The sequence below is a fragment of the Oncorhynchus keta genome, unplaced genomic scaffold, assembly GCF_023373465.1.
Source record: "Oncorhynchus keta strain PuntledgeMale-10-30-2019 unplaced genomic scaffold, Oket_V2 Un_scaffold_12020_pilon_pilon, whole genome shotgun sequence".
NCBI classification, from domain to species: Eukaryota; Metazoa; Chordata; class Actinopteri; order Salmoniformes; family Salmonidae; genus Oncorhynchus; species Oncorhynchus keta.
Window position 1 is genome coordinate 34,799 of NW_026290764.1, and position 26,794 is coordinate 61,592.

General features: G+C 43.9%; 3 protein-coding genes across 3 annotated transcripts in view; 1 reads left to right on the plus strand and 2 right to left on the minus strand.

Moving 5' to 3' along the window:
* Window positions 1-1,834: 1,834 nt before the first annotated feature.
* Window positions 1,835-7,485, minus strand: gid4 (GID complex subunit 4 homolog). Its single transcript, XM_035756550.2, has 6 exons — window positions 7,081-7,485; window positions 6,414-6,473; window positions 3,847-3,954; window positions 3,576-3,677; window positions 3,306-3,436; window positions 1,835-2,960 (listed from the first exon to the last, which is right to left on the minus strand). The coding sequence occupies exons 1-6, from the start codon at window positions 7,303-7,305 to the stop codon at window positions 2,897-2,899; spliced, it is 690 nt and encodes a 229-aa protein (XP_035612443.1). The 5' UTR covers window positions 7,306-7,485; the 3' UTR covers window positions 1,835-2,896.
* A 426-nt stretch (window positions 7,486-7,911) lies between these two features.
* On the minus strand, window positions 7,912-26,544 carry drc3 (dynein regulatory complex subunit 3). Its single transcript, XM_052513474.1, has 13 exons — window positions 26,484-26,544; window positions 25,786-25,991; window positions 25,517-25,633; window positions 25,148-25,314; window positions 24,819-24,965; window positions 24,109-24,228; window positions 23,862-23,977; window positions 23,454-23,625; window positions 22,074-22,205; window positions 11,462-11,532; window positions 11,065-11,188; window positions 8,400-8,531; window positions 7,912-8,195 (listed from the first exon to the last, which is right to left on the minus strand). Exons 2-13 carry the CDS (start codon window positions 25,943-25,945, stop codon window positions 8,088-8,090), a joined length of 1,566 nt encoding a protein of 521 aa, XP_052369434.1. The 5' UTR covers window positions 25,946-25,991; window positions 26,484-26,544; the 3' UTR covers window positions 7,912-8,087.
* LOC118371191 (TOM1-like protein 2) overlaps window positions 26,534-26,794 on the plus strand; it is a 46,263-nt gene continuing 46,002 nt past the window's right edge. Inside the window, exon 1 of the mRNA XM_052513470.1 lies at window positions 26,534-26,645. The gene's annotated coding sequence lies outside the window, so the exon portion shown is untranslated. The remainder of the gene's footprint in view (window positions 26,646-26,794) is intronic.

Consider the following 26,794-nt stretch of genomic DNA (forward strand, 5'->3'; position numbering starts at 1 on the left):
TCATAGTGCAGTCCAGACAGCAAACCAAGTCAGTTCATAGTGCAGTCCAGACAGCAAACCAAGTCAGTTCATAGTGCAGTCCAGACAGCAAACCAAGTCAGTTCATAGTGCAGTCCAGACAGCAAACCAAGTCAGTTCATAGTGCAGTCCAGACAGCAAACCAAGTCAGTTCATAGTGCAGTCCAGACAGCAAACCAAGTCAGTTCATAGTGCAGTCCAGACAGCAAACCAAGTCAGTTCATAGTGCAGTCCAGACAGCAAACCAAGTCAGGTCATAGTGCAGTCCAGACAGCAAACCAAGTCAGTTCATAGTGCAGTCCAGACAGCAAACCAAGTCAGTTCATAGTGCAGTCCAGACAGCAAACCAAGTCAGTTCATAGTGCAGTCCAGACAGCAAACCAAGTCAGTTCATAGTGCAGTCCAGACAGCAAACCAAGTCAGGTCATAGTGCAGTCCAGACAGCAACTCCTAACACATTTTAAAATCAGATGTAATTTGTGAAAATAAACAACTTCCGCAGAGCAATGTCTTGAAAGGATACTTATTATCAAATGTCTTTGGAGGACATCCTTAAATAGCATATTTCTATAAAATCGTATTAATTTGCCATTCTTTATGTCCAAACCTGCTTTTTAGTGTAGTAATGTTATTTATGCTGGCTCGAGGAACATTAAACTGACCAATGAGGTAGGCTAAGTAGTTTCACTTCCTGGTTGACACCGGTCATGTGATGTCATCTAATTCAGGGTCATGTTCATTAGGGCACACCATAGTGAAACGTTAACAGAAATGGAAAACAAGTCCAGGTAATCCCTTCACGTTTGTCTTTTCTCCCATTTGGTGTCTAATGAACATGACCCAGTACACTCACTGGCGTTCAAAGGTCTTTTGAGGGCTGATGTCATTTCTCTCCAACTGAAATCGCACAAACATGCTTTAACAATTCAGTCATGACTCAACTCCAACGTTGTTATAAAACAGGGCTCTGTACAAACTTACAGTTAAGGCGTAAGGTTTTTCAAAAGCTTTTCACTAGAGATGTTCTTGTCAGTTTATTTTACACTCTCCAAGAAAACACATCTCTTCACATGTCAAGGTTTTGTAACAACGCCACTATTTCTCATTCAGTGAATGGAAAAGACGTCAGAATGATACAGGAGAGAGACACACCGGTTGTCCGTTGGTATAATTAGGGGCAAAGTGAAGAACGCAGAGGAGACAGCTCAGTTAGCTGCCTGCCACATTCAATACATCAGAAACGTAGAAATAAAATGAACAGAATGGGTCGACCTCGTTAAAAATCATTGACTGTCAGCAATACTGTACATGTGTTGAGTCAGGTCCAAACGCAGCATACTGCACAGTACCAACACAAAATCCATATCTTGTTTGGTCATCAACGTCTTATGAAATACTTACATGTGCCCATTATAATCATTGTATTTCTATACCTCATCTTTTCATCCAACCTAAACTCTATACTAGCTCACTCTCTCATCTGTCCCATGGCATTTAGTCCACTGCACCCACTTTGATTTGTAGCGCTCTAGCATTAGCGTTACCACACAGACAACTCAACTCGCATTTAGACAGGCAGCCAAATTCTGATATTTTTCACTAAATTTGTCTTTTGACCAGATCAGCTCTGAAAAAGAGCTGATTGGTCCAAATAGCAATTAGTGAAAAACAGGCAGGCCAATTCTGATCTGTCTAAATGCAGCCCAAGCTCAATCTGAACGACACACTCTCTTCCACCAGTACTTCAGAGCCACCATACATAACTCAAGACACCAGAGCATTACCCTCAAATAGATGTGTCAAAGCAGTTTAAAAGCCTGGTGAATAAAAACAACTTTATTATATATCTATACACATGTAAATTAACAATATTCATTTTCAATAAATACTCTGGTGGCTGTGTGATCACTCACGTACATCATAATACTTTTTAAAAGTCCTTTCTGAAAATAAAATGGCAAGTAGGTAAGCGCCGGATAAGACATTTTTTTGTAAATTGCATAGAAAAATGAGTGAAGCGTAAATCACTTTATCAGTTCACTTGGTTGAGGCAGGGAACGGTAGGAGGCTTTTCAAAAAGCAGCAGTAACAGCAGCCTGGAAATATGTCCGCCAATATGAACTAGGGCATGGGGACTCCCCCTATAGGTCAGACGATGTCGACTCCACCATCTCAGAGAGAGGACAGATTTAAAGTAGCCATCGGTGTGGTATTATGTGTTTCAATAGCCCACAACACACATCTGATTATGCCCTGCCTTCAAATAGAAACCTTCACCAAGACGTCAGCCGCCTAAGCCGTCAGATCTTGCATCGTGGCAGATCATTGACCATCAATCTTCTGTTGAGCACACCCTTGATGATGTCACACCTCAAGACCTTATGGAGATCCATCTTTTCAGGATTGCTTGCCCACTCTGTAGCTCGGTCAATCTCAATCAGGCCTCAATTTATTGAGACAAATTAAAATGCAATATCAAACTTTGTACTTAAATCTTAGACTGCTGGGGGACCCATTTTCAGAGGGGCTGGGGGGGATTCCCAACTGAAAAGTGGAAAGCGTTTTCAACATGGTGGAAAGAGGAAAAGTCACTTCAAAAACAGGAAGCTGAATGGAGAAAGAGTGGGGAAGAGAAAACAACCAAAGAAAAAGTGCTGTTGATCCCAGCTGATGCAAAGTTGAGAAAGGCAGGCTGGGAAAAACTGTCGGTCGGTGGCCTTGTTCTTTGTCTATCCCTCCCTCCTTCCATTGTTCTCTCCCTTTCGCCAGGGAATACTGATAGGTACATCCTTGGCATGATTGGTCAGTTCATCTCCCCCTCCATAAGCAAGTCTCTAGGGCAGTGCCAATCAAAGTCCCCTCTGCCAGCGGGCGGGTATCACCGGAACTCGTAGATGGGCATACTGTGTTCCTGGACATGGGTGAGGTTTAACGACTGGTACCTGAAAGAGAACAAGGGGACCAAGAATGAGCAGCTCGCCAGTAGCCACATCCCTGTATGTTCACATCAGATCAGCACACAAAACAACTGGTACAGAACCTAACTATCTACTAAAGATGTATTAACATGACCTAGTATGCTTAGTACTAGCAACTATCAAAATATGTACTCAATCTGAATATCCCAAAGAGCCAAACTGTACAGTGCATCTATCAGATTTGAACAAGTAATCTAAAATATTGACACTCCATAGTGTGTTTGCATCCCAAATAGCATCCTATTCTCTATATAGTGCACTACTTTGACCAGGACCCATAGGGTACCATTTGGGACTCAAACTATGTACCATTCAGAGCTTCTGTGGTAGTAGTAGCCTTCAATGGTGGCTGTGGACTTTTGGAAGCAGATATAGTAGAAACCAGCAAAGGACGCCCCACTGATGTCTTTAATGGTATGGTCCGGGACCAGGAACTGCTCCTGTAAGGGAGAGAACAAGAAACAAAACAGTCACTAGATGGCCATGTTAGAAAGGACAAAAGAGACAGAGGAAGGATTCAAGTACATACAGGGAGAGAGAAAGAGAGATCAATGGAACGTCAGGTGATAATGGACTCACCTTCCACCTCATAAAGACAAAGTCACTGTTCTTCAGCTCTTCATAATCGAAGTCGTCTAAGTTGAAGCTCTTTGCATACTGATAAAAAGCCTGAAACTTACCCTGGAAAGAAACAAAACAAATGTTGTTTTAGTTGTACTTTTTCTCAAAGACAATTAAAAACTGAAATACAATGCTGCATCCAATAAGTGTTTATTAAAAAGAAAACACCAAATGACTACGCTTTAATGGGAATATGAACTGAATGACATCGAGAGCTTCAAATAAATACCCAGTGCTTGCGGTCCACATCTTCGTCAGCGTCCCACTTCCTGGTTAAAAAGGGCCTCTTTCTACTGATGATCTCTCCTGCGAAGAACGTTGTAAGAGTGGGATACTCCTGCGAGGATCAGAAACAGAGCGTGGTGAGAGTGGGATACTCCTGCGAGGATCAGAAACAGAGCGTGGTGAGAGTGGGATACTCCGGCGAGGATCAGAAACAGAGCGTGGTTAGAGTGGGATACTCCGCGAGGATCAGAAACAGAGCGTGGTGAGAGTGGGCGAGGATCAGTGGGAAACAGAACGTGGTCAGAAACAGAGCGTGGTGAGTGGGATACTCCGGCGAGGATCAGAAACAGAACGTGGTGAGAGTGGGATACTCCGGCGAGGATCAGAAACAGAACGTGGTGAGAGTGGGATACTCCGGCGAGGATCAGGAGCGTCAGTGGGATAAGGATCAGAAACAGTGCGTGGTGAGAGTGGGATACTCCGGCGAGGATCAGAAACAGAGCGTGGTGAGAGTGGGATACTCCGGCGAGGATCAGAAACAGAGCGTGGTGAGAGTGGGATACTCCGGCGAGGATCAGAAACAGAGCGTGGTGAGAGTGGGATACTCCGGCGAGGATCAGAAACAGAGCGTGGTGAGAGTGGGATACTCCGGCGAGGATCAGAAACAGAACGTGGTGAGAGTGGGATACTCCGGCGAGGATCAGAAACAGAACGTGGTGAGAGTGGGATACTCCGGCGAGGATCAGAAACAGAACGTGGTGAGAGTGGGATACTCCGGCGAGGATCAGAAACAGAACGTGGTGAGAGTGGGATACTCCCGAGGATCAGAAACAGACGTGGTCAGAAACAGAACGTGGTGAGAGTGGGATACTCCGGCGAGGATCAGAAACAGAACGTGGTGAGAGTGGGATACTCCGGCGAGGATCAGAAACAGAACGTGGTGAGAGTGGGATACTCCGGCGAGGATCAGAAACAGAACGTGGTGAGAGTGGGATACTCCGGCGAGGATCAGAAACAGAACGTGGTGAGAGTGGGATACTCCGGCGAGGATCAGAAACAGAACGTGGTGAGAGTGGGATACTCCGGCGAGGATCAGAAACAGAACGTGGTGAGAGTGGGATATTCCTGCGAGGATCAGAAACAGAACATGGTGAGAGTGGGATACTCCTGCGAGGATCAGAAACACAGACTAAGAGCTGGGTTCATTAGTGAACACCGTAGCTAATCTTTTTGTTTATTGGACAAGTTCAGGTAAGTCCCTTGCCGTTTGCTTTGGTTCCTAGAGAATTAGAGACTACGACCATGTTTCCTTCTCCGTAAGGACTTTCACCAACAAAAGCGTGTTTTAGTTATACACAGCACTCACTTTGTTTTAAATTTAACTAGGCAAGTCAGTTAAGAACAAATTCTTATTTACAATGACAGCCTATCCCGGCCAAACCCTAACGATGCTGGGGAAATTGTGTGCCGCACTATGGGACTCCCAATCACAGCCGGTTGTGAAACAGCCGTTCTTACAGTCACACACATAACAGTTGTCCAACAAAGTAGGTAAATATGACCAATTATGTTCTGGGTATAGACCTGAATACATGGATCTAGCTGTGCTCCCACTTACCATTTCCATAATCTGACTCTACGGTCATGGTTACCAAGGTTCCTTGAGGAAGGGTTTCTGGCTGGAACACATGCTGGTGCAGTGACAAATTAAGTGTCACACACAGGAATGCCATCAATAACAAACAGCAATGACTTTTTAATGCAGGGTCATATTCATTAGGCAACAAACAGAAGAACAGAAAAACTAAAACTGGGAGGGACAACCTCAACGTGTCCTCTTTTTCCGTTGTGTCCGACTGAATACGACCCAACTCACTGTAACACTATGCCAAGGTGCCAGATTAGTGGTAGGTAGCACCTTGTTTAGTAAACAAAGTGCACCATTTCCCTGAGCATTCCCTTTGAGTCACTCACAACTAATTCTCTAGGAAAAGGAGGTGAACGGGGCCAGAGTAGGGATCTGTGTAATTTACAAGGAGAGAGTGGGAAGAGCCCTGATATTTAGTGTTGCCAGTGAGAGAAAGTGCACAGCAATCACATTTTGTACCACACACCCTCTGAATTGTAGACATTGCTGTAAACAGACAATGCAGGCAGAGAGCTGCAGCACACAGGCCTGTTCTTTGACTGTCTGCACCATTTTAGAGGCAGTCAGGCAGTCAGTCAACACATCAATGTAAGATTAAACATCCAAATACAGTATAAAGTGCTCAGACAAGACACTTTAGCAACGTAACATAGGCCTTCATACTGGTGTTACAAATTGGTCAATAGCTGGCTCTGGCTTGTTGTTTTAGCATGTCATAATGCATGCCAGTTTCACATTGGTTGGTTGTACCAGTACACATTTCAATTGGGGCTGGAAAGCCGCATTGCACTTGGCTTACACTGACCCCTGCCATGATAAGATCCCAAAAGGGGCTTAAAGACCCATGACAACATCATCACTCATTGCATGTGAGGGGTAAGGTAGAAGTACACTGTATCTGACCCAGTTCTGCTCCACTTTACCTCAGTTAGGCCTTTGATCTTCAGGTAACCACACAGATAAGAGTCCTCCATGGTCACATGCTGCAGGAGACAAACAATCGCACAATGAGTGGTATTCAAGTGCAGTGGTCACAATGTCAGTGTGTGTACAACAAGAACCCATCAGGTGCCTTCACAAATGACAACCAGGCTATTAACGAGTTCAGATATTTTCAGCGGTTTTGTCAAATGAATGAGCAGGCCTATTCAATAGTCAGCTGTCTGTGAATCTGGGAAAATGCTGAATGCTAGCCACCTATGTCATTTAGCAACTAGGCCATATGTTAACATACATCATGCATGTTAACGCCAGTATTCATATATCCAAATGTTTGCATAAACAAAATGTTCATCTCACTGCCAGTTAGCTGGCTGTTCTCTCTCGACAACCCTAGGGGGCCCAAGAGGGCTTACTAACATTTACAGTCGATTTGAATGGGCCATCCAGCTGCTAACTACAGATTGCTTGCTGTCAAGCTTGTTAAACTAGTTTGTTTGCTAACTAGCTAGCTCACCTGGTTAGTTTGCTAAATCGGTTGCTTGTCAGTGGTGGTTGGCAGTCAGTAACGTTAGCAGCAGTAAACATACATGGTCAGCTAGTAAACATGCCATCCATTATACCAAGCTTCTTAAAAGCAAGAGTATTTACCTGCAAAACGACCTCAACATCATACGAGTTTCCTTTGCTCTTCTGATGTCCTCGAAACTGTGAACCGCTGTACAGCAGCGAAGTAGCTACCCCGGGCTGGTGGGTGTTGATCGGCGGAGGAGGGATAAGAGAGGCCGAGGATGTACGGGCCGCACTGCTGCAGCACTCAGCTCGAACAGGCATGATGAGCGCTAATGCGTGCGTATCCCCGACTGCAACAGTCATGAACCACAGACTGAGGAAGCTCTTAATATGGAGAGGGGCTACTGACCAGCAGTATCTAGAAGCCTGCCACTTTACTATACTCCTCCCCGGCCTTAGGATAGCTCACTCTGGACGTGTACTGGCTTTAAGAGAACGTCAACGTTTCTTTAGACAACTCAGAATCACCCTATTTGATTGGCTGGACATGTGCACTCCTCATTTGAACGGAAACGTAATTGGATATTCTTCGGAAATGCATTCTGGGATGTGTAGTTGCACATTTGTACACTACTTTCCACTAAAAAATATCCATATGAATGATCAGCGTTCTTACAGTTTTGTACTAAGGTTGAAAACGTATATATTTGGACCCTACTTTCTATTCGTTCTGAAATGTATTATAGAATACAACGATTATAATCTAAACATAACAACATGTTTAGTTGAATGGTTTTGGTTGGGTGTTGATGGTTATGCATGGTTTGTGTATCTCGCACGCACGCGCACAGAAAACACACCCAGTAGATGGCAGAGTTGTCCTAGAGAGTTGAAATATGAACCAGTTAGGAATAGACAAACATTTCTGCCTGTTTCTGGAAATGAACACAAGGGAAATAACACTGAGGATTCATTAAAATAATGAACTTCATTTTGACACAATTCAATGTTCTTATAATCCAGGTTCATGGAAATAAGTAAGTATGAAAATAAGGGCATTTGCTGTATGCCTGAGGCTTGTCTATGAGGATTGAATCTGTGTTAGGATGGTTTCTTCTGCTATATTTCCTTTCCCCTCTTCTTAATCAATGGTGCTCATGTTGCATCTCATCCAGCTGATCCCTAACGTAGTCAATGTAGTTGTGAATCTCTGAGATGCGCTTGCGATTCCGCTTCACCTCTTCATCTTGTACCTGCATTGACAGGCGAATAAGAGACAAAACAACAACAAATGAAAAGGTATTCTTCATGGTGGAAAACTGTAAACTGTCATACTGAGTGTTTGTGGCAATGCCTTGCCTTCCCCATAGAAATACAATGTATGTCATCCTATTTCAACTCATTCCGCATAGAAATACAATCTATGTCATCCTATTTCCATGCATTCCCCTGCCTACCGATTTCATCAGAGCACTCATCCAGCTGTTGCAGCGCGTCATCAGCTCGTCCTCACGGTTGTCGATCTTCAGCAGGTGGGTGTCGTGGGAGGCGCTGACTGCATTGATCACTGTGTCCTTGTCTACAAACAGCTGCATGGGGGGACAGACAGACACGGCGTAACACAGATGAATGATGCAGGCAGAAATTACCCCAAGACACTGATCTTGAGTCAGTTTTTCATTCTCAACATAATGGGCAAGGTTAGGATTGAGGGAGGGAAAGCTGATCCAAATTCTGTATCGAGGGGAAACTTCACCATGGCACCAGTGGGATCAAAATACTGCTGAGTGCCACTGGGGAAAGTGCTGCTGAGGTGCTAAAGATCTTAATTTGACCCTGCTTCTCACAACAAGACAACAGGAAATATTTAATTATGTGGATTATAATGAATATACATTTTTTTGTTTTGGTTGACTTTTTTTTTGTTAGGGCAATTAAACTTTAGAAGACTTTTTAAACCTTGAATACACTACAATATGCATTTTCTGCTGCACCGGTATATTGTCTGTGACAACAGACTGATTAAATTAAGATAGCAGATCTGTAGTTTCAATAGATAGCAGTGACAGTAAGAAAAAGCAGTAAGAACAGAATACAGTTGGACTGTGTGCAGTGTGTTTGAGTGCAATATGGATGAGCATGTACACATACAATATTAAATCAAATTTTAATTGTCACATGCTTCGTAAATGACAGTGAAATGCTTCCCAACAATGCAGAATACAATATGATGAGTGTGGAAGTGTGTGTGTGGCAAATGTGCGCGTGTGTGGAAGTGTTATGTGCAAGTGAGTGTGGAAGTGCATTCGGAAAGTATTCAGACCCCTTGACTTTATCCATATTTTGTTATGTTAGCCTTATTCTGAAATGGATTAAGTAAATAAAAAATCCTCATCAATCTACACACAATACCCCATAATGACAAAGCAAACATTTAGCAAATGTATAAAAAATAAAACACAGAAATACCGATTTACGTAAGTATTCAAAACCTTTAATATGAGACTCGAAATTGACCTCAGGTACATCCTGTTTTCACTGATCATCCTTGAGATGTTTCTTCAACTTGATCGGAGTCCACCTGTGGTAAATTCAATTGATTGGACTTGATTTGGAAAGGCACATACCTGTCTATATAAGGTCCCACAGTTGACAGTGCATGTCACAGCAAAAACCAAGCCATGAGGTCGAAGGACTTGTCCGTAGAGCTCAGAGACAGGATTTTGTCGAGGCACAGATCTGGGGTGCGTACCAAAAAATGTTGGCAGCATTGAAGGTCCCCAAGAACAGAGCGGCCTCCATCATTTTTAAATGGAAGAAATTTGGAAGACTCTTCCTAGACCAAGACTCTTCCTAGAGCTGGCCGCCTGGACAAACTGAGCAATCAGGGGAGAAGGGCCTTGGTCAGGGAGGTGACCAAGAACCCGATGGTCACTCTGGCAGAGCTCCAGAGTTCCTCTGTGGAGATGGGAGAAGCTTCCAGAAGGACAACCATCTCTGCAGCACTCCATCAATCAGGCCTTTATGGTAAAGAGGCCAGACGGAAGCCACTCCTCAGTAAAAGGCACATGACAGCCCACTTGGAGTTTGCCAAAAGGCACCTAAAGGACTCTCAGACCATGAGAAACAGGAACTTTTTGACCTGAAAGCCAAGCGTCACGTCTGGAGGAAACCTGGCACCATCCCTACAGTGAAACATGATGGTGGCAGCATCATGCTGTGGGGATGTTTTTCAGAGGAAAGGACTGGTAGACTAGTCAGGATCGAGGAAAAGATGAACGGAGCAAAGTATAGAGAGATCCTTGATGAAAACCTGCTCCAGTGCGCTAAGGACCTCAGACTGGGGAGAAGGCTCACCTTTCAACAGGACAACGACCCTAAGTACACAGCCAAGACAACGCAGGAGTGGCTTCGGGACAAGTCTCTGAATGTCCTTGAGTGGCCCAGCCAGAGCCCGGACTTGAACCCGATCAAACATCTCTGGAAAGACCTGAAAATAGCTGTGCAGCGACGCTCCCCATCCAACCTGACAGAGCTTGAGAGGATCTGTCTAAAAACCTGTTTTTGCTTTGTCATTATGGAATATTGTGTGTAGATTGATGAGGGGGGAAAAAATAATTTAATCAATTTTAGAATAAGGCTGTAACATAAGAAAACGTGGAAAGAGTCAAACGGTCTGAATACTTCTGAATACGGTCTGAAAGCGCTGTCTGTGTTGGAGTATCAGTGTAAGTATGTGTGAGTGTGTGGGTAGAGTCCAGTGTGTGTGCATAGAGTCAAAAAGAGTTAGTGCAAAAAGGGTCAATGCAGATAGTCCAAGTAGCTATTTAGTTAACTATTTAGCAGTCTAATGGCTTGGGGGTAGGAGCCCTTTGATCCCAGACTTGGCACTCTGGTACAGTTTGCCGTGCGGTAGCAGAGAGAACAGTCTATGACTTGAGTTGCTGGAGTCTTTGACAATATTTGAAAATGTTTGTGGAGATAAGAGACAGGGTTGAGAGAGGGGTAGGGAAACACTATTTAGACTGCGTCTCAAATAGCCACCTATTTCACATATAGTACACTACTTTTGACCATGGCCTGTAGGATTTGCTGTAGACACAGGGACTTTCTGACACTGACCATTCGGACATCATCTGGCATATCCTCCTCCAGCTCATTCTTGGCCACTCGCTCCAGGGTTGCCACAGCGATTTCCAGTAGCTTCTCGTGATGGTGGTTCTCTAAGTCTCGGCACTGGGCGAAAGTGGGTCTGTGTCAAGGAGACTTTGTCTGACACTGTACACTGTATATCAAGCGTGTCAGAGGAGGAGTGCTGATCTAGGATCAGGTCCTCCCTGTCCATGTCATCTTATTAATTGGAAAATTGATCCTAAATCAGCACTTTAACTCTGAGACGCTTGGTACATACAGACATGATTTGAATAACTGCAGTGCACTGCAACACCATTATAATACACATGCAACGTTTAGTTATATTAGTTATATTGAAATAAATACCTAAGGTAGAAAAGGATATATTCCTTGAACAACTTCAATGAATCCGGCAACCATGTCTGAAATGTTCCTCTCAAAATCTTTGATTATGTCCTATAGAAAAAAAAGGAGAATAGTTATTGACATATGAATAACGTATCTCAAATTGAAATGTGTGTTTTGATATCAAATGGAAAATAAAAATGTATTAATTAACCATGTATTAATTAACCACTCCAAACATTCTTCTATAAATGAGAGTTTCCATATGAACTCTTGCACGTGTACTATAATATACTATAATTATAATCACAGCCGTATATATCCCCCCCCAAGCAGACACGTCGATGGCTCTGAACAAACTTTATTTGACTCTTTGCAAACAGGAATCCATACATCCTGAGGCTGCATTCATTGTAGCTGGGTATTTTAACAAGGCTAATCTGAAAACAAGACTCCCTAAATTGTATCAGCATATCGATTGCGCAACCAGGGCTGGCAAAACCTTGGATCATAGCTATTCTAACTTCTGCGACGCATATAAGGCCCTGCCCCGCCCTCCTTTTGGAAAAGCTGACCACGACTCCATTTTGTTGATCCCTGCCTACAGACAGAAACTAAAACAAGAAGCTCCCACGCTGAGGTCTGTCCAACGCTGGTCCGACCAATCTGATTCCACACTCCAAGACTGCTTCCATCACGTGGACTGGGATATGTTTCGTATTGTGTCAGACAACAACATTGACGAATACGCTGATTCGGTGTGCGAGTTCATTAGAACGTGCGTTGAAGATGTCGTTCCCATAGCAACGATTTAAAACATTCCCAAACCAGAAACCGTGGATTGATGGCAGCATTCGCGTGAAACTGAAAGCACGAACCACTGCTTTTAATCAGGGCAAGGTGACCGGAAATATGACCGAATACAAACAGTGTAGCTATTCCCTCCGCAAGGCAATCAAACAAGCTAAGCGTCAGTATAGAGACAAAGTAGAATCTCAATTCAACGGCTCAGACACAAGAGGTATGTGGCAGGGTCTACAGTCAATCACGGATTACAAAAAGAAAACCAGCCCTGTCACGGACCAGGATGTCTTGCTCCCAGGCAGACTAAATAACTTTTTTGCCCGCTTTGAGGACAATACAGTGCCACTGACACGGCCCGCAACCAAAACATGCGGCCTCTCCTTCACTGCAGCCGAGGTGAGTAAAACATTTAAACGTGTTAACCCTCGCAAGGCTGCAGGCCCAGACGGCATCCCCAGCCGCGCCCTCAGAGCATGCGCAGACCAGCTGGCTGGTGTGTTTACGGACATATTCAATCAATCCTTACCCCAGTCTGCTGTTCCCACATGCTTCAAGAGGGCCACCATTGTTCCTGTTCCCAAGAAAGATAAGGTAACTGAGCTAAACGACTAGCACTCACTTCCGTCATCATGAAGTGCTTTGAGAGACTAGTCAAGGACCATATCACCTCCACCCTACCTGACACCCTAGACCCACTACAATTTACTTACCGCCCAAATAGGTCCACAGACGATGCAATCTCAACCACACTGCCCTAACCCATCTGGACAAGAGGAATACCTATGTGAGAATGCTGTTCATCGACTACAGCTCGGCATTTAACACCATAGTACCCTCCAATCTCGTCATCAAGCTCGAGACCCTGGGTCTCGACCCCGCCCTGTGCAACTGGACTTCCTGACGGACCGCCCCCAGGTGGTGAGGGTAGGCAACAACATCTCCACCCCACTAATCCTCAAAACTGGGGCCCCACAAGGGTGCGTTCTGAGCCCTCTCCTGTACTCCCTGTTCACCCACGACTGTGTGGCCACGCATGCCTCCAACTCAATTATCAAGTTTGTGGACGACACAACAGTGGTAGGCTTGATTACCAACAACGACGAGACGGCCTACAGGGAGGAGGTGAGGGCCCACGGAATGTGGTTTCAGGAAAATAACCTCACACTCAACGTCAACAAAACTAAGGAGATGATTGTGGACTTCAGGAAACAGCAGAGGGAACACCCCCTATCCACATCGATGGAACAGTAGTGGAGAGGGTAGTAAGTTGAAGTTGTTGTCTCACCTACTGTTCTAGCTAGCTTTCCCAATTCAACACCTGTGATTACTGTATGCCTCGCTGTATGTCTCTCTCAAATATCAATATGCCTTGTATACTGTTGCTCATTGTTTTAGTTCACAATGGAGCCCCTAGTCCCACTCCTCATACCCCTGATACCTCCTTTGTCCCACCTCCCACATATGCGGTGACCTCACCCATTACAACCAGCATGTCCAGAGATACAACCTCTCTCATCATCACCCAGTGCCTGGGCTTACCTCCGCTGTACCCGCACCCCACCATACCCCTGTCTGCGCATTATGCCCTGAATATATTCTATCATGCCCAGAAACCTGCTCCTCTTATTCTCTGTCCCCAACGCTCGAGGCGACCAGTTTTGATAGCCTTTAGCCGCACCCTCATACTACTCCTTCTCTGTTCCGCGGGTGATGTGGAGGTAAACCCAGGCCCTGCATGTCCCCAGGCACCCTCATTTGTTGACTTCTGTGATCGAAAAAGCCTTGGTTTCATGCATGTCAACATCAGAAGCCTCCTCCCTAAGTTTGTTTTACTCACTGCTTTAGCACACTCTGCTAACCCTGATGTCCTTGCCGTGTCTGAATCCTGGCTCAGGAAGGCCACCAAAAATTCAGAGATTTCCATACCCAACTATAACATCGTCCGTCAAGATAGAACTGCCAAAGGGGGAGGAGTTGCAGTCTACTGCAGAGATGGCCTGCAAAGTAATGTCATACTTTCCAGGTCCATACCCAAACAGTTCGAACTACTAATTCTGAAAATTACTCTCTCCAGAAATAAGTATCTCACTGTTGCTGCCTGCTACCGACCCCCCTCAGCTCCCAGCTGTGCCCTGGACACCATTTGTGAATTCATTGCCCCCCATCTAGCTTCAGAGTTTGTTCTGTTAGGCGACCTAAACTGGGATATGCTTAACACCCCGGCAGTCCTACAATCTAAGCTAGATGCCCTCAATCTCACACAAATCATCAAGGAACCCACCAGGTACAACCCTAACTCTGTAAGCAAGGGCACCCTCATAGACGTCATCCTGACCAACTGGCCCTCCAAATACACCTCCGCTGTCTTCAACCAGGATCTCAGCGATCACTGCCTCATTGCCTGTATCCGCTACGGTGCCGCAGTCAAACGACCACCCCTCATCACTGTCAAACGCTCCCTAAAACACTTCTGTGAGCAGGCCTTTCTAATCGACCTGGCCCGGGTATCCTGGAAGGACATTGACCTCATCCCGTCAGTTGAGGATGCCTGGTCATTCTTTAAGAGTAACTTCCTCACCATTTTAGATAAGCATGCTCCGTTCAAAAAATGCAGAACTAAGAACAGATACAGCCCTTGGTTCACTCCAGACCTGACTGCCCTCGACCAGCACAAAAACATCCTGTGGCGGACTGCAATAGCATCGAATAGTCCCCGGAATATGCAACTGTTCAGGGAAGTCAGGAACCAATACACGCAGTCAGTCAGGAAAGCTAAGGCCAGCTTCTTCAGGCAGAAGTTTGCATCCTGTAGCTCCAACTCCAAAAAGTTCTGGGACACTGTGAAGTCCATGGAGAACAAGAGCACCTCCTCCCAGCTGCCCACTGCACTGAGGCTAGGGAACACGGTCACCACCGATAAATCCATGATTATCGAAAACTTCAACAAGCATTTCTCAACGGCTGGCCATGCCTTCCGCCTGGCTACTCCTACCTCGGCCAACAGCTCCGCCCCCCACTGCAGCTCCTCGCCCAAGCCTCTCCAGGTTCTCCTTTACCCAAATCCAGATAGCAGATGTTCTGAAAGAGCTGCAAAACCTGGACCCGTATAAATCAGCTGGGCTTGACAATCTGGACCCTCTATTTCTGAAACTATCCGCCGCCATTGTCGCAACCCCTATTACCAGCCTGTTCAACCTCTCATATCGTCTGAGATCCCCAAGGATTGGAAAGCTGCTGCAGTCATCCCCCTCTTCAAAGGGGGAGACACCCTGGACCCAAACTGTTACAGACCTATATCCATTCTGCCCTGCCTATCTAAGGTCTTCGAAAGCCAAGTCAACAAACAGGTCACTGACCATCTCGAATCCCACCGTACCTTCTCCGCTATGCAATCTGGTTTCCGAGCCAGTCACGGGTGCACCTCAGCCACATAACCGCCATCAATAAAAGACAGTACTGTGCAGTCGTCTTCATCGATCTTGCCAAGGCTTTCGACTCTGTCAATCACCATATTCTTATCGGCAGACTCAGTAGCCTCGGTTTTTCGGATGACTGCCTTGCCTGGTTCACCAATTACTTTGAGAGTTCAAAGTAATTGCCTGATCCACCTCTACGTAGACGACACCATTCTATATCCTTTCGGCCCGTCATTGGACACTGTGCTATCAAACCTCCAAACGAGCTTCAATGCCATACAACACTCCTTCAGTGGCCTCCAACTGCTCTTAAACGCTAGTAAAACCAAATGCATGCTTTTCAACCGATCGCTGCCTGCACCCGCATGCCCGACTAGCATCACCACCCTGGATGGTTCCGACCTTGAATATGTAGACACCTATAAGTACCTAGGTGTCTGGCTAGACTGCAAACTCTCCTTCCAGACTCATATCAAACATCTCCAATCGAAAATCAAATCAAGAGTCGGCTTTCTATTCCGCAACAAAGCCTCCTTCACTCACGCTGCCAAGCTTACCCTAGTAAAACTGACTATCCTACCGATCCTCGATTCCGGCGATGTCATCTACAAAATTGCTTCCAACACTATACTCAGCAAACTGGATGCAGTTTATCACAGTGCCATCCGTTTTGTTACTAAAGCACCTTATACTACCCACCACTGCGACTTGTATGCTCTAGTCGGCTGGCCCTCGCTACATATTCGTCGCCAGACCCACTGGCTCCATGTTCGACAAGGCCATGCTAGGTAAAGCTCCGCCTTATCTCAGTTCACTGGTCACGATGGCAACACCCATCCGTATCACGCGCTCCAGCAGGTGTATCTCACTGATCATCCCTAAAGCCAACACCTCATTCGGCCGGCCGCCTTTTGTTCCAGTACTCTGCTGCCTGTGATTGGAACGAATTGCAAAAATCGCTGAAGTTGGAGACTTTTATCTCCCTCACCAACTTCAAACATCAGCTATCTGAGCAGCTAACCGATCGCTGCAGCTGTACATAGTCTATTGGTAAATAGCCCACCCATTTTCACCTACATCATCCCCACAGTTTTTATTTATTTACTTTTCTGCTCTTTTGCACACCAATATCTCTACCTGTACATGATCATCTGATCATTTATCACTCCAGTGTTAATCTGCAATATTGTAATTATTCACCTACCTCCTCATGCGTTTTGCACACATTGTATATAGACTCCCCTTTTTTTCTACTGTGTTATTGACTTGTTAATTGTTTACTCCATGTGTAACTCTGTGTTGTCTGTTCACACTGCTATGCTTTATCTTGGCCAGGTCGCAGTTGCAAATGAGAACTTGTTCTCGACTAGCCTACCTGGTTAAATAAAGGTGAAATAAAAAAAGAAAAATAAATACACATCACAGACAAACTGAATTGGTCCACCCACACAGAGAGCATCGTGAAGAAGGCGCAGCAGCGCCTCTTCAACCTCAGGAGGCTGAAGAAATTCGGCTTGTCACTACAGATGCACAATCGAGAGCATCCTGGCGGGCTGTATCACCGCCTGGTACGGCAACTGCTCCGCCCACAACCGCAAGGCTCTCCAGAGGGTAGTGAGGTCTGCACAACGCATCACCGGGGGCAAACTACCTGCCCTCCAGGACACCTACACCACCCGATGTTACAGAAAGGCCATAAAGATCATCAAGGACATCAACCACCCGAACCACTGCCTGTTCACCCCGCTATCATCCAGAAGGCGAGGTCAGTACAGGTGCATCAAAGCTGGGACCGAGAGACTGAAAAACAGCTTCTATCTCAAGGCCATCAGACTGTTAAACAGCCACCACTAACATTGAGTGGCTGCTGCCAACACACTAACTCAACTCCAGCCACTTTAATAATGGGATGATGGGAAATTATGTAAAATATATCACTAGCCATTTTAAACAATGCTACCTAATATAATGTTCCCTTCATTATTCATCTCATATGTATACGTATATACTGTACCGGTACTCTATATCATCTACTGCATCTTTATGTAATACATGTACCACAAGCCACTTTAACTATGCCACTTTGTTTACATACTCATCTCATATGTATATACTGTACTCGATACCATCTACTGTATCTTGCCTATGCCGCTCTGTACCATCACTCATTCATATATCTTTATGTACATATTCTTTATCCCCCTACACTTGTGTGTATAAGACAGTAGTTTTGGAATTGTTAGTTAGATCACTTGTTGGTTATTACTGCATTGTCGGAACTAGAAGCACAAGCATTTTGCTACACTCGCATTAACATCTGCTAACCATGTGTATGTGACAAATAAAATTTGATTTGATACATCAACTGTGTGCGCACACACACACACACACACACACACACACACACACACACACACACACACACACACACACACTAATTGATTTTCTCAAGGTGTGGAAAATGCTGTACCCAAAGATAAGGTGAATGACTTCTATATTTAAAGGTTTAATAGACAGACAGACAGAGACATACCGTAATTGCTGGACTATTAAGCGCACCTGAATATAAACCGCACCCACTGAATTATAAAAAAAATATGTATTTTGAACATAAATAAGCCGCACATGTCTATAAGCCGCAGGTGCCTACCGGTACCATGAAACAAATGAACTTTACACAGCCTTTAAACAAAACACGGCTTGTAACAAAAATAAATAGGCTTTAACGAAACACGGCTTGTAACAAAAATTAAAACAGTAGCCTACCAAGCCTCCTGTGCACTGAAACCACTGAGGTCATCTCCTTCGGTGTCGGAGTTGAATAGCCTCAGAATTGCTTCATCCGATTTTGGATCGTTTTCATTGTCGCTCTCCTCACTTTCATCCGGAGGCAAATACCCTGCTGAGCTCATGCTGCCCCTTCAACACGCAGCGGTCCAGCCTTTCGAAACCCGTTGATGATAGTGGATTTTTTGACAATGCTCCACGCTGTCAGGACCCACTGGCAGACTTTAGTGAAGGATTTCTCCCCACTTGTCATCCAAGCCTCCCACTGAACACGGAGCGCCACCTTAAATGCACGATTTACACTGATGTAGAGTGGCTGCAAATACTTTGGGCCATCTGCTTTTCTTCCCTCTGAAAGGTTTGTTGTCTTTTTGCACTGAGTCAGTTCCTCACACTGCTGTTTACAAAGTCTTATAATCGACTCATTAAGACCAAGCTCCCATGCAGCAGCTCTATTTCCTTTTCCAACAGCCAGATCGATCGCCTTCAACTTGAAAGCTGCATCATATGCATTTCTCCGTGTCTTTGCCATGATGAGGGTGACAAAATGACTACCGTAATCAGAATGATGGGAAGTTTGAGCGCGCTCCATTTACGTCACATTATGTGATGGTGCTCAGTTTTTTGGTGGCATGAATCTTGCGAAAGCGGGAAAAATCCATAAATTAGCCGCGTCATTGTATAAACTGCGAGGTTCAAAGTGTGGGAATAAAGTAGCGGCTTATAGTCCGGAAATTACGGTATGCATATGGGAGACAGACATGTTCCTCTGAGAGCTTTGTAGCAATCTGCCAACCTCAAGGGCAGTAAAGCATAAATACTCTTGCTTATCTGTTTTCCGGGCCCCTGGACTCAACATAAATCAAGGCTGTCGAGACCACTTGGGTCAGGAGTGAGTCGCATATTAGACATCTCCATCATTTGAAACTCCCGATGGCTGAATTTATAGACATTGGCACTTGGCCTCAGAGAGATCACCCAGAGGTCACCTAGGTTAACAGTTTCTGCATTATGGGGCCTCCTAACTACAGGTCTTCACGGGCCAAAAGAAGTTGGACCTGTTCTGATATGGACCTTGGGCTTTCTCACCTGTACCCAATATGCATACTTAAAAAATATATATATATATATATTTTTTTAAATATGGAGACCCATTTTTTAAGCGTCTTTATTAACCGGAGCTGATAAAGCGCGAGAGGAGGAAGAGAAAGGTGCCGCTGAGAGGGAGTGACACAGGGAGCTGGGAGGGAGAGACAACAGACAGCAACCAACCAACAAGCCAAAACGCACTATAGTAAACAAATAGCTGCCATAGCTAGATTATTTATCATCCAATATGATTACACAGTACCTGTTTTGACTGCATCAAACCTTGAGAAGCTAGCTAGTTAAGTTAGCTAACATTAGCTAGCTAGGGTAATTGAGGATGCAGTGCATGCGCTTTCTCATCCTTTTTTAAATGTATTTTATTTTTAAATTGCATTGTTGGTTAGTGCCTGTAAGTAAGCGTTTCACTCTAAGGTCCATCGTCCAATGATTACATATCTCCTAACTTTTGCCACACACAGAGCCTATATGACTGTAGCCTATTGACGCTTTGATGACCAATGATTGGCCAACAATAACTACTGCAGCAGTCACGGTCGGCTCTGTACGAGTCCTTCCAGACAAGTCAGTTAAAATGACACAGACCCAAGGCCTCCCGAGTGGCCCAGCTCTCTAAAGGCACTGCTTCGCAGTGCTTGAGGCTTCATTACAGACCCGGGTTTGATCCCAGGCTGTGTCACAGCCAACCATGACCGGGAGCGTGGTCTGGGTTAGGGGAGGTTTGGCCGGCCTAGCTCTCGACCTTTGTCTCTCCCGAGTCTGTAGGGGAGTTGCAGCGATGGGACAAGACTGTAAACACCAATTGGATATCACGAAATTGGGGAGTAAAAGGGCTCAAAGTAAAAAATGTAATTTTAAAAAATGACAAAAAAGGACACATATCAGAGACCCGAGACAATCATATGAGATCCGACCCAGACCCATGACATTATTTAGAATTCTGGATCCGCCCCTAATCGGGTCCCAGATCGGGTATCTTGGATTGGTAAAGGTGGATCCGTAAAAACCTCTACTCCTAACCTCTTAGAAGTTATTCAGTTCAGATTTAAGGGCGGCCAATAATGTAGATCTTAACTCTGGGATATGTTGGACGGTAGCGTCCCACCTCGCCAACAGCCAGTGAAAGTGCAGTGCGCCAAATTCAAAACAACAAAAATCTCTAAATTAAAATTCCTCGAGCATACAAGTATTTTACACCATTTTAAAGATAAAATTCTTGTTAATCCAGCCACAGTGTCTGATTTCAAAAAGGCTTTACAGCGAAAGCACCACAAACGATTATGCCACCACCAAGTCACAGAAAAACAGCCATTTTCCCAGCCAAAGAGGAGTCACAAAAAGCACAGATAGAGATAGAATGAATCACTAACCTTTGATGATCTTCATCAGATGACACTCATAGGACTTCATGTTACACATACATGTAATACATGTATGTTTTGTTCGCTAAAGTGCATATTTATATCAAAAAATGTAATTTTACATTGGCGCGTTATGTTCAGTAGTTCTAAAACATGCAGTGATTTTGCAGAGAGCCACATCAATTTACAGAAATACTCATCATAAATGTTGATGAAAATACAAGTGTTATACATGGAATTAGAGATATACTTCTCCTTAATGCAACCGCTGTGTCAGATTTTAACAAAAAATTTACGGAAAAGCAAACCATGCAATAATCTGAGTACAGCGTTCAAACAACAAAGCAGCCAAAAAGATATCCGCCATATTGTGTAGTCAACATTAGTCAGAAATAGCATTATAAATATTCACTTACCTTTGATGATCTTCATCAGAATGCACTGCCATGAATCACAGTTCCGCAATAAATGTTTGATTTGTTCATATAAAGTTAATCATTTATGTCCAAATAGCTTCTCTTGTTAGGGCGTTTGGTAAACAAATCCAAACGCGCGTTCAGGTCCAGCCGAACGTCGGACGAAAAGTTAAAAAAGTTATATTACAGGTCGTAGGAACATGTCAAACTAAGTATAGAATCAATCTTTAGGATGATTTTATCATAAATCTTCAATAATGTTCCAACCGGAGAATTCCTATGTCTGTAGAAAAGCAATGGAACGATAGCTAACTCTCTCGTGACCTCACGTCACGAGCCTGTACCACTCAGCCAGACACCTGGCTCAATCCCCTCTCATTCTCTCCCCCTTCATAGTAGAAGCCTCAAACAAGGTTTTAAAGACTGTTGACATCTAGTGGAAGCCTTAGGCCCATTTACACTGTATATTGGAATGGCAAAGAGTTGAAAAACTACAAACCTCAGATTTCCCACTTCCTGGTTGGATTTTTCTCAGGTTTTCGCCTGCCATATGAGTTCTGTTATACTCACAGACATCATTCAAACAGTTTAAGAAACTTCAGAATGTTTTCTATCCAATACTACTAATACTATGCATTTATTAGCATCTGGGACAGAGTAGCATGCAGTTTACTCTGGGCACCTTATTCATTCAAGCTACTCAATACTGCCCCCCTGTCACCAATAAGTTTTAACAACTACAGACAGACACACACACACACCTCCAGCTGGTCGACGAGCTGCAGCTCCTGGGTCATGAGGCTGTCACAGAGCTGGTTGATCTCCTCGCTGCAGTGGTTCAGCTGGGCCTCCAGGAGACACGCGTCTGTGGCCTGCTGTATCTCAGACATCACCTGGGTGTGTGGCCACGTGGAAATACACAACATTTTTATGTGTGATTTGCATGATTTTTTTGTGATTTGTAAGATTCATGTACAGTGGATTTGAAAAGATAAAAATAGCACAGTTTTTGTTAAACTGTTGCTATCAGGTTTTTTTTCAGCAGTTTGTTAAACCATTATCCAGAGCCATATATTTCAGTAATATTTTTGAACATTGTTCTTATTCTAGACATTCAGTTACAGAGCATTATTTAAATATTCCCCATGTAATATTAATGGGGCGCTAACATAGCTGCCATAGAATTGGAAAGTTTCATGTAAATACATCACAATGCTCCTTCTAGACATTATATTCCACATGTTATTTTAATGCAGCACTACCATGGCTGCCATAGAATGTTGTAGTGTCATGCAAATGCACATCATGCAGAAAACCTCAATTGCCAAACTCTCTAAAGAACATGGCTCTTACATTATCTGTGTTGTCAAGAATATATTCAGTGCATGTAAATACATTAAATACGTAATATTTGTTCCAAAATAATTCAAATGAAATGTATTTTGACACTTATATCCCTCCATAGAGATGGGGCCGATAGGAGTCAGTTGAATTCTATGGGCCATATTCATATTTAGCCTCTGTTGAAGACCATTGTCCAGCCCAAGAACTACATGTACTTTTGTATTGTTTTTTAGTATCTTTGAGATTATCTGTATAATGAAAAGCGCAAAATAAATTACATCTATTATTATTATTATTATAAAGCATCTCAGAGTAGGACTGCTAATTTGGGATTTTTAAAAACCTTTACATATTGATAAAGGTTGCATGGGCAGGGAAGAACTGTAATTAAAACATTTTCCAATTAGACTTGCCAATTGTGTGGCCAACATTTTCCAATTAGACTTGCCAATTGTTCTACTAATTAAGATTTGTAATCTGCCAGTCTGCGCTGAACTGATGCTCTCAAACGGGACCATTTCACTGTCAGTGCAAGTGAAAGCCGGTTTTGACTAGATGGAATGCCGCTAATATCAGAAGTTACTCTTCGTAGCATGTTAGGAGAACCCACGCAGCATGTTAGGAGAATCAATGTAGCAGGTTAGGAGAATTAGGTTAAGGTTAGGAAAAGCATTAGTGTTAGCAAAAATGCAAAAATTCTCCCCGATGCTACTCGGATATGCAGGTTTTGACATCACTTTGATATTAGCGGCATCCCTTCTTGACATGACCTTAAAAGCTACAGTCCCATGACGCACCTGTCTCCTGGCTTTCTCAAAGTCTGCAGCGATCTGTGCTGCTCTCTGCTGGTTGTCGTCCACGGCTTCTCTGGAACAGTCAAAGAAGGACTTGACCTCGTCTTCCCTCCGGCCGCGCTGTGCCAAGCCAATCTCAAACACCTGCACACACAGCGCCACCAGGTGGCTCTTGTATGTAGGAACAGAGTCAAGGAAGGAGCCTTCGATGCAACAGTAGAATAATCGACTTGTGTTATTTTCCTGTTTTTTTCTCTCCTTGAAATCCCTATCTTACAACAAGATATATCATTCTACTATTATTTCACCTGCCTTTGCTTTTAGCCATCTATCAAATCAAGGGCCAGTTGTCAAAGGGAGAAGGCATGCTCCAAATAGACTGACACTGAGAGAACAGAGTATGGAGAAGGATATGTCTCTAGTAGTACAGACACTCCGGGGAGGTAGGCCAGCTTGGCTGCCTCTGCATCATCTGCGTACATGCTGTCAAACAGATATGGGCCATTCAAGAGCTCCACAAAGGCATCCTGTAAGTAGGGAAGACACACACACACACACACAACAGTAGATGGCAGAGTTACCCAATAATTTCAAGCTCAATGCACACATGGATATAGTATGTATGCTTTGCTCTGAATGTAGGTTTTTCATAGGTTACCCTGTGCAACTGCAGCTCGTCCTCTTGCTCTTGCCTAGCATCCATCGCCCTTCTCTCCTGGGCCTCATTGTGGCGCATCTCCTCAATGGCATACTGGTATTTTCCAAACGCCTGCTCTCGCTACATAAGGAAATACTTAATGTTCAATGCCTGCCCGAATGGTTGGTAGAGTAAAAAAAAAGCAAGGTATTCATGTATTAATACAAACTAATGGTATATCCAGTGCAGAGCTTGAAGAAAAATGTATAAACTAGACCTTTGGAACTGTTCTTTAAATCTGTGGTTACAATATGGATGGGATGTGTAAAGGTTTGTCAGTTCAGCAGTTTTGTGATTCTGCTTTTTGTATGGTGCTTATTCAGCTGTCTGATTCCCAGGGGAAACGTTTGTAATCCATGACTAACCGTTTTGTAATGCTCTCGTTTACATCAATGCTTTAATTCATCAGGACAGGAATGTCCCTGAGCCTAGGCATAAATCTCTTCTTTTGTAAGACTTATGGTATGTTGGTGTGGATACAAGCACATGTATATACTGTACAACCTTGTCAGCCCATTGGTTCTCCTGTGCCTGTCGCTCTAACGCCAGGGATGTGTTTCTAATAGGATCAGCTTCCCTCCCCGATCCTAACCTTAACCATTAGTGGGGGGATTACAAGACTGACCCAATATAAGTGTCAAGGGGCAATTTCACCCTATTCCGTCACTCACTGTTTGTTCATCCAATAGCCTGAAGTCCAAGTAAACCAACTCTGGAAGGTAGGCAGCAACAAAGATCTTGTAGCGGTCCTCTTTGCAGATGGGGTTTCCAGCTAGGTTGAGAGTGCGCAGGTTCTTGAACTTTCTGAGGTAGATTACCTGGGAATCAGAGGATATGGTTGATTGCAATTCCTACAGTGTCCAGCAAACATGCAATACCAGCCCATGCAATGAAAATAACATATTTTGTCACAAATATTCTACAGTATACAATTTGAGAGTTTACATTCATAATTTGAAACATAAACAATACATGTATGTAGTGTATGAAAGTTACTCACATTTTCTAACTGAGCCAGGAAGTTGTTCCCAATAGAGAGAACGTGTAGGTTTAGAAGTGTGTCCATGTTCTCAATGACAGAGATTCTGTTGTTGTAGAGACTCAAGTCTTCCAGCTTCACCAGAGAATCCAACCCCTCGATCCCCTCAATGTTATTGAAGGACAGATCTAGAGGAGAAGAGAAGATAGAGAGAAAGATAATATTGATAGCTAGGCCATAATAGCCTTGTAACAGTGAAGGGCTTGTCTTTTGGTGACAAACAATATAGTCATCTTGATCTAGCTATATACAGTTTAACACATACATGATCTGTCTAACATTTACTGTATGTGGAACATATTCAGGGTCTGTGAGAGACGGCTTTCTTACCCAGCCATTTCAGATTAGTGAGGCGCCCCAGTCCTTCAATCTTCTCAATGATGTTATTGTCCAGTTGTAGCTTGGTCAGAGACGTGAACTGCCACAGGTGATCAATCTTCAGGATGTCTATGGACAAAAATATAAAAAATACGGACAAGGTAAGGAATAAAAACTATTTCCACTGCAACTATTGCCCTTCTCTCTGTGGACAATGGACATGACTGTACCAAAAAGTATGGAAATGAATGAAGAACATCAACATCTGTCAAATGTCTTACTCTTGTAGTCCAGGCGCAATTGGCAGACTTCGTCATACTGCATGCCCTCCTCCTTGGCAATCTGCCCAGCCTGGTCTTGAGGGCCTTGCTCCTCCACTGCCTTCTGCAGTAGCTCCTCGTCCACCAAACTGGGTTCTGCGGTATCATATAGCCTGCTCATCCTGCTAATGTCTCTGGATCCCCGGACTCTCTACCCTGTACTGTTACTGTGGAGAGAAGGGCAGTGCAATATCAAATGCTGTATTCAATGCCACTGTCTGGCGGTGGTTGTAGGTTTGACAAATGTTTTTCTGATTGATAAACAGTGAGTCTCAGTGTCATCACAATCCTGCCAGGTACGTAGCTTTGTAGAGTTGAGTGGCTGTTTTGCAATAACAAATAAACACAAACTGTGTATAATGTATTTATGCTAGGTTAACTGGCTAACGTTAGCTACGGTGGCTAGCTATAAATATTGTAAACAAACGTTTATATAGATAGCTATAATACAGTAATTTAACGTTAGCTAGCTAATAGTAGCTAGTACCTTTTCAGCAGTAACACAACACAACAAGCCAGAGCTGAGTAACCTAATTTCTGCTAAATTAAAAAGGTATCAGATTGCTCTCTCTCTCACACAAGGTGCTGTTTTGAGAGACCATAAGAAAACCAAACAACAAAAGTAATTTGAAAATAAATGTATGTTATCAGCCTCATACCTTTCAAACCCACGTCTGCTGCGCAAAGATGTATCATGTTGCCTAGCAACCAGGCAGCAGGACTGGGCTACATGGAACACGGAAACGTTTATAACTAAACAGTTTTAAACAGTTTCACAGAGGATACAGTTGCTATATGCGATATGCACTTTGCGAACCAATGTAAGCATTACTATTTCTTTGTGAATATTATGTACTTAAATTACAATTATTAGAATCAAGGGAATCATAAATGTGTATCTATTCTAGCCAAGGTCAGCGCTGTATTGGTCAGGATTTCCTGAAATATGCCATGTAACCCACCGTTTATC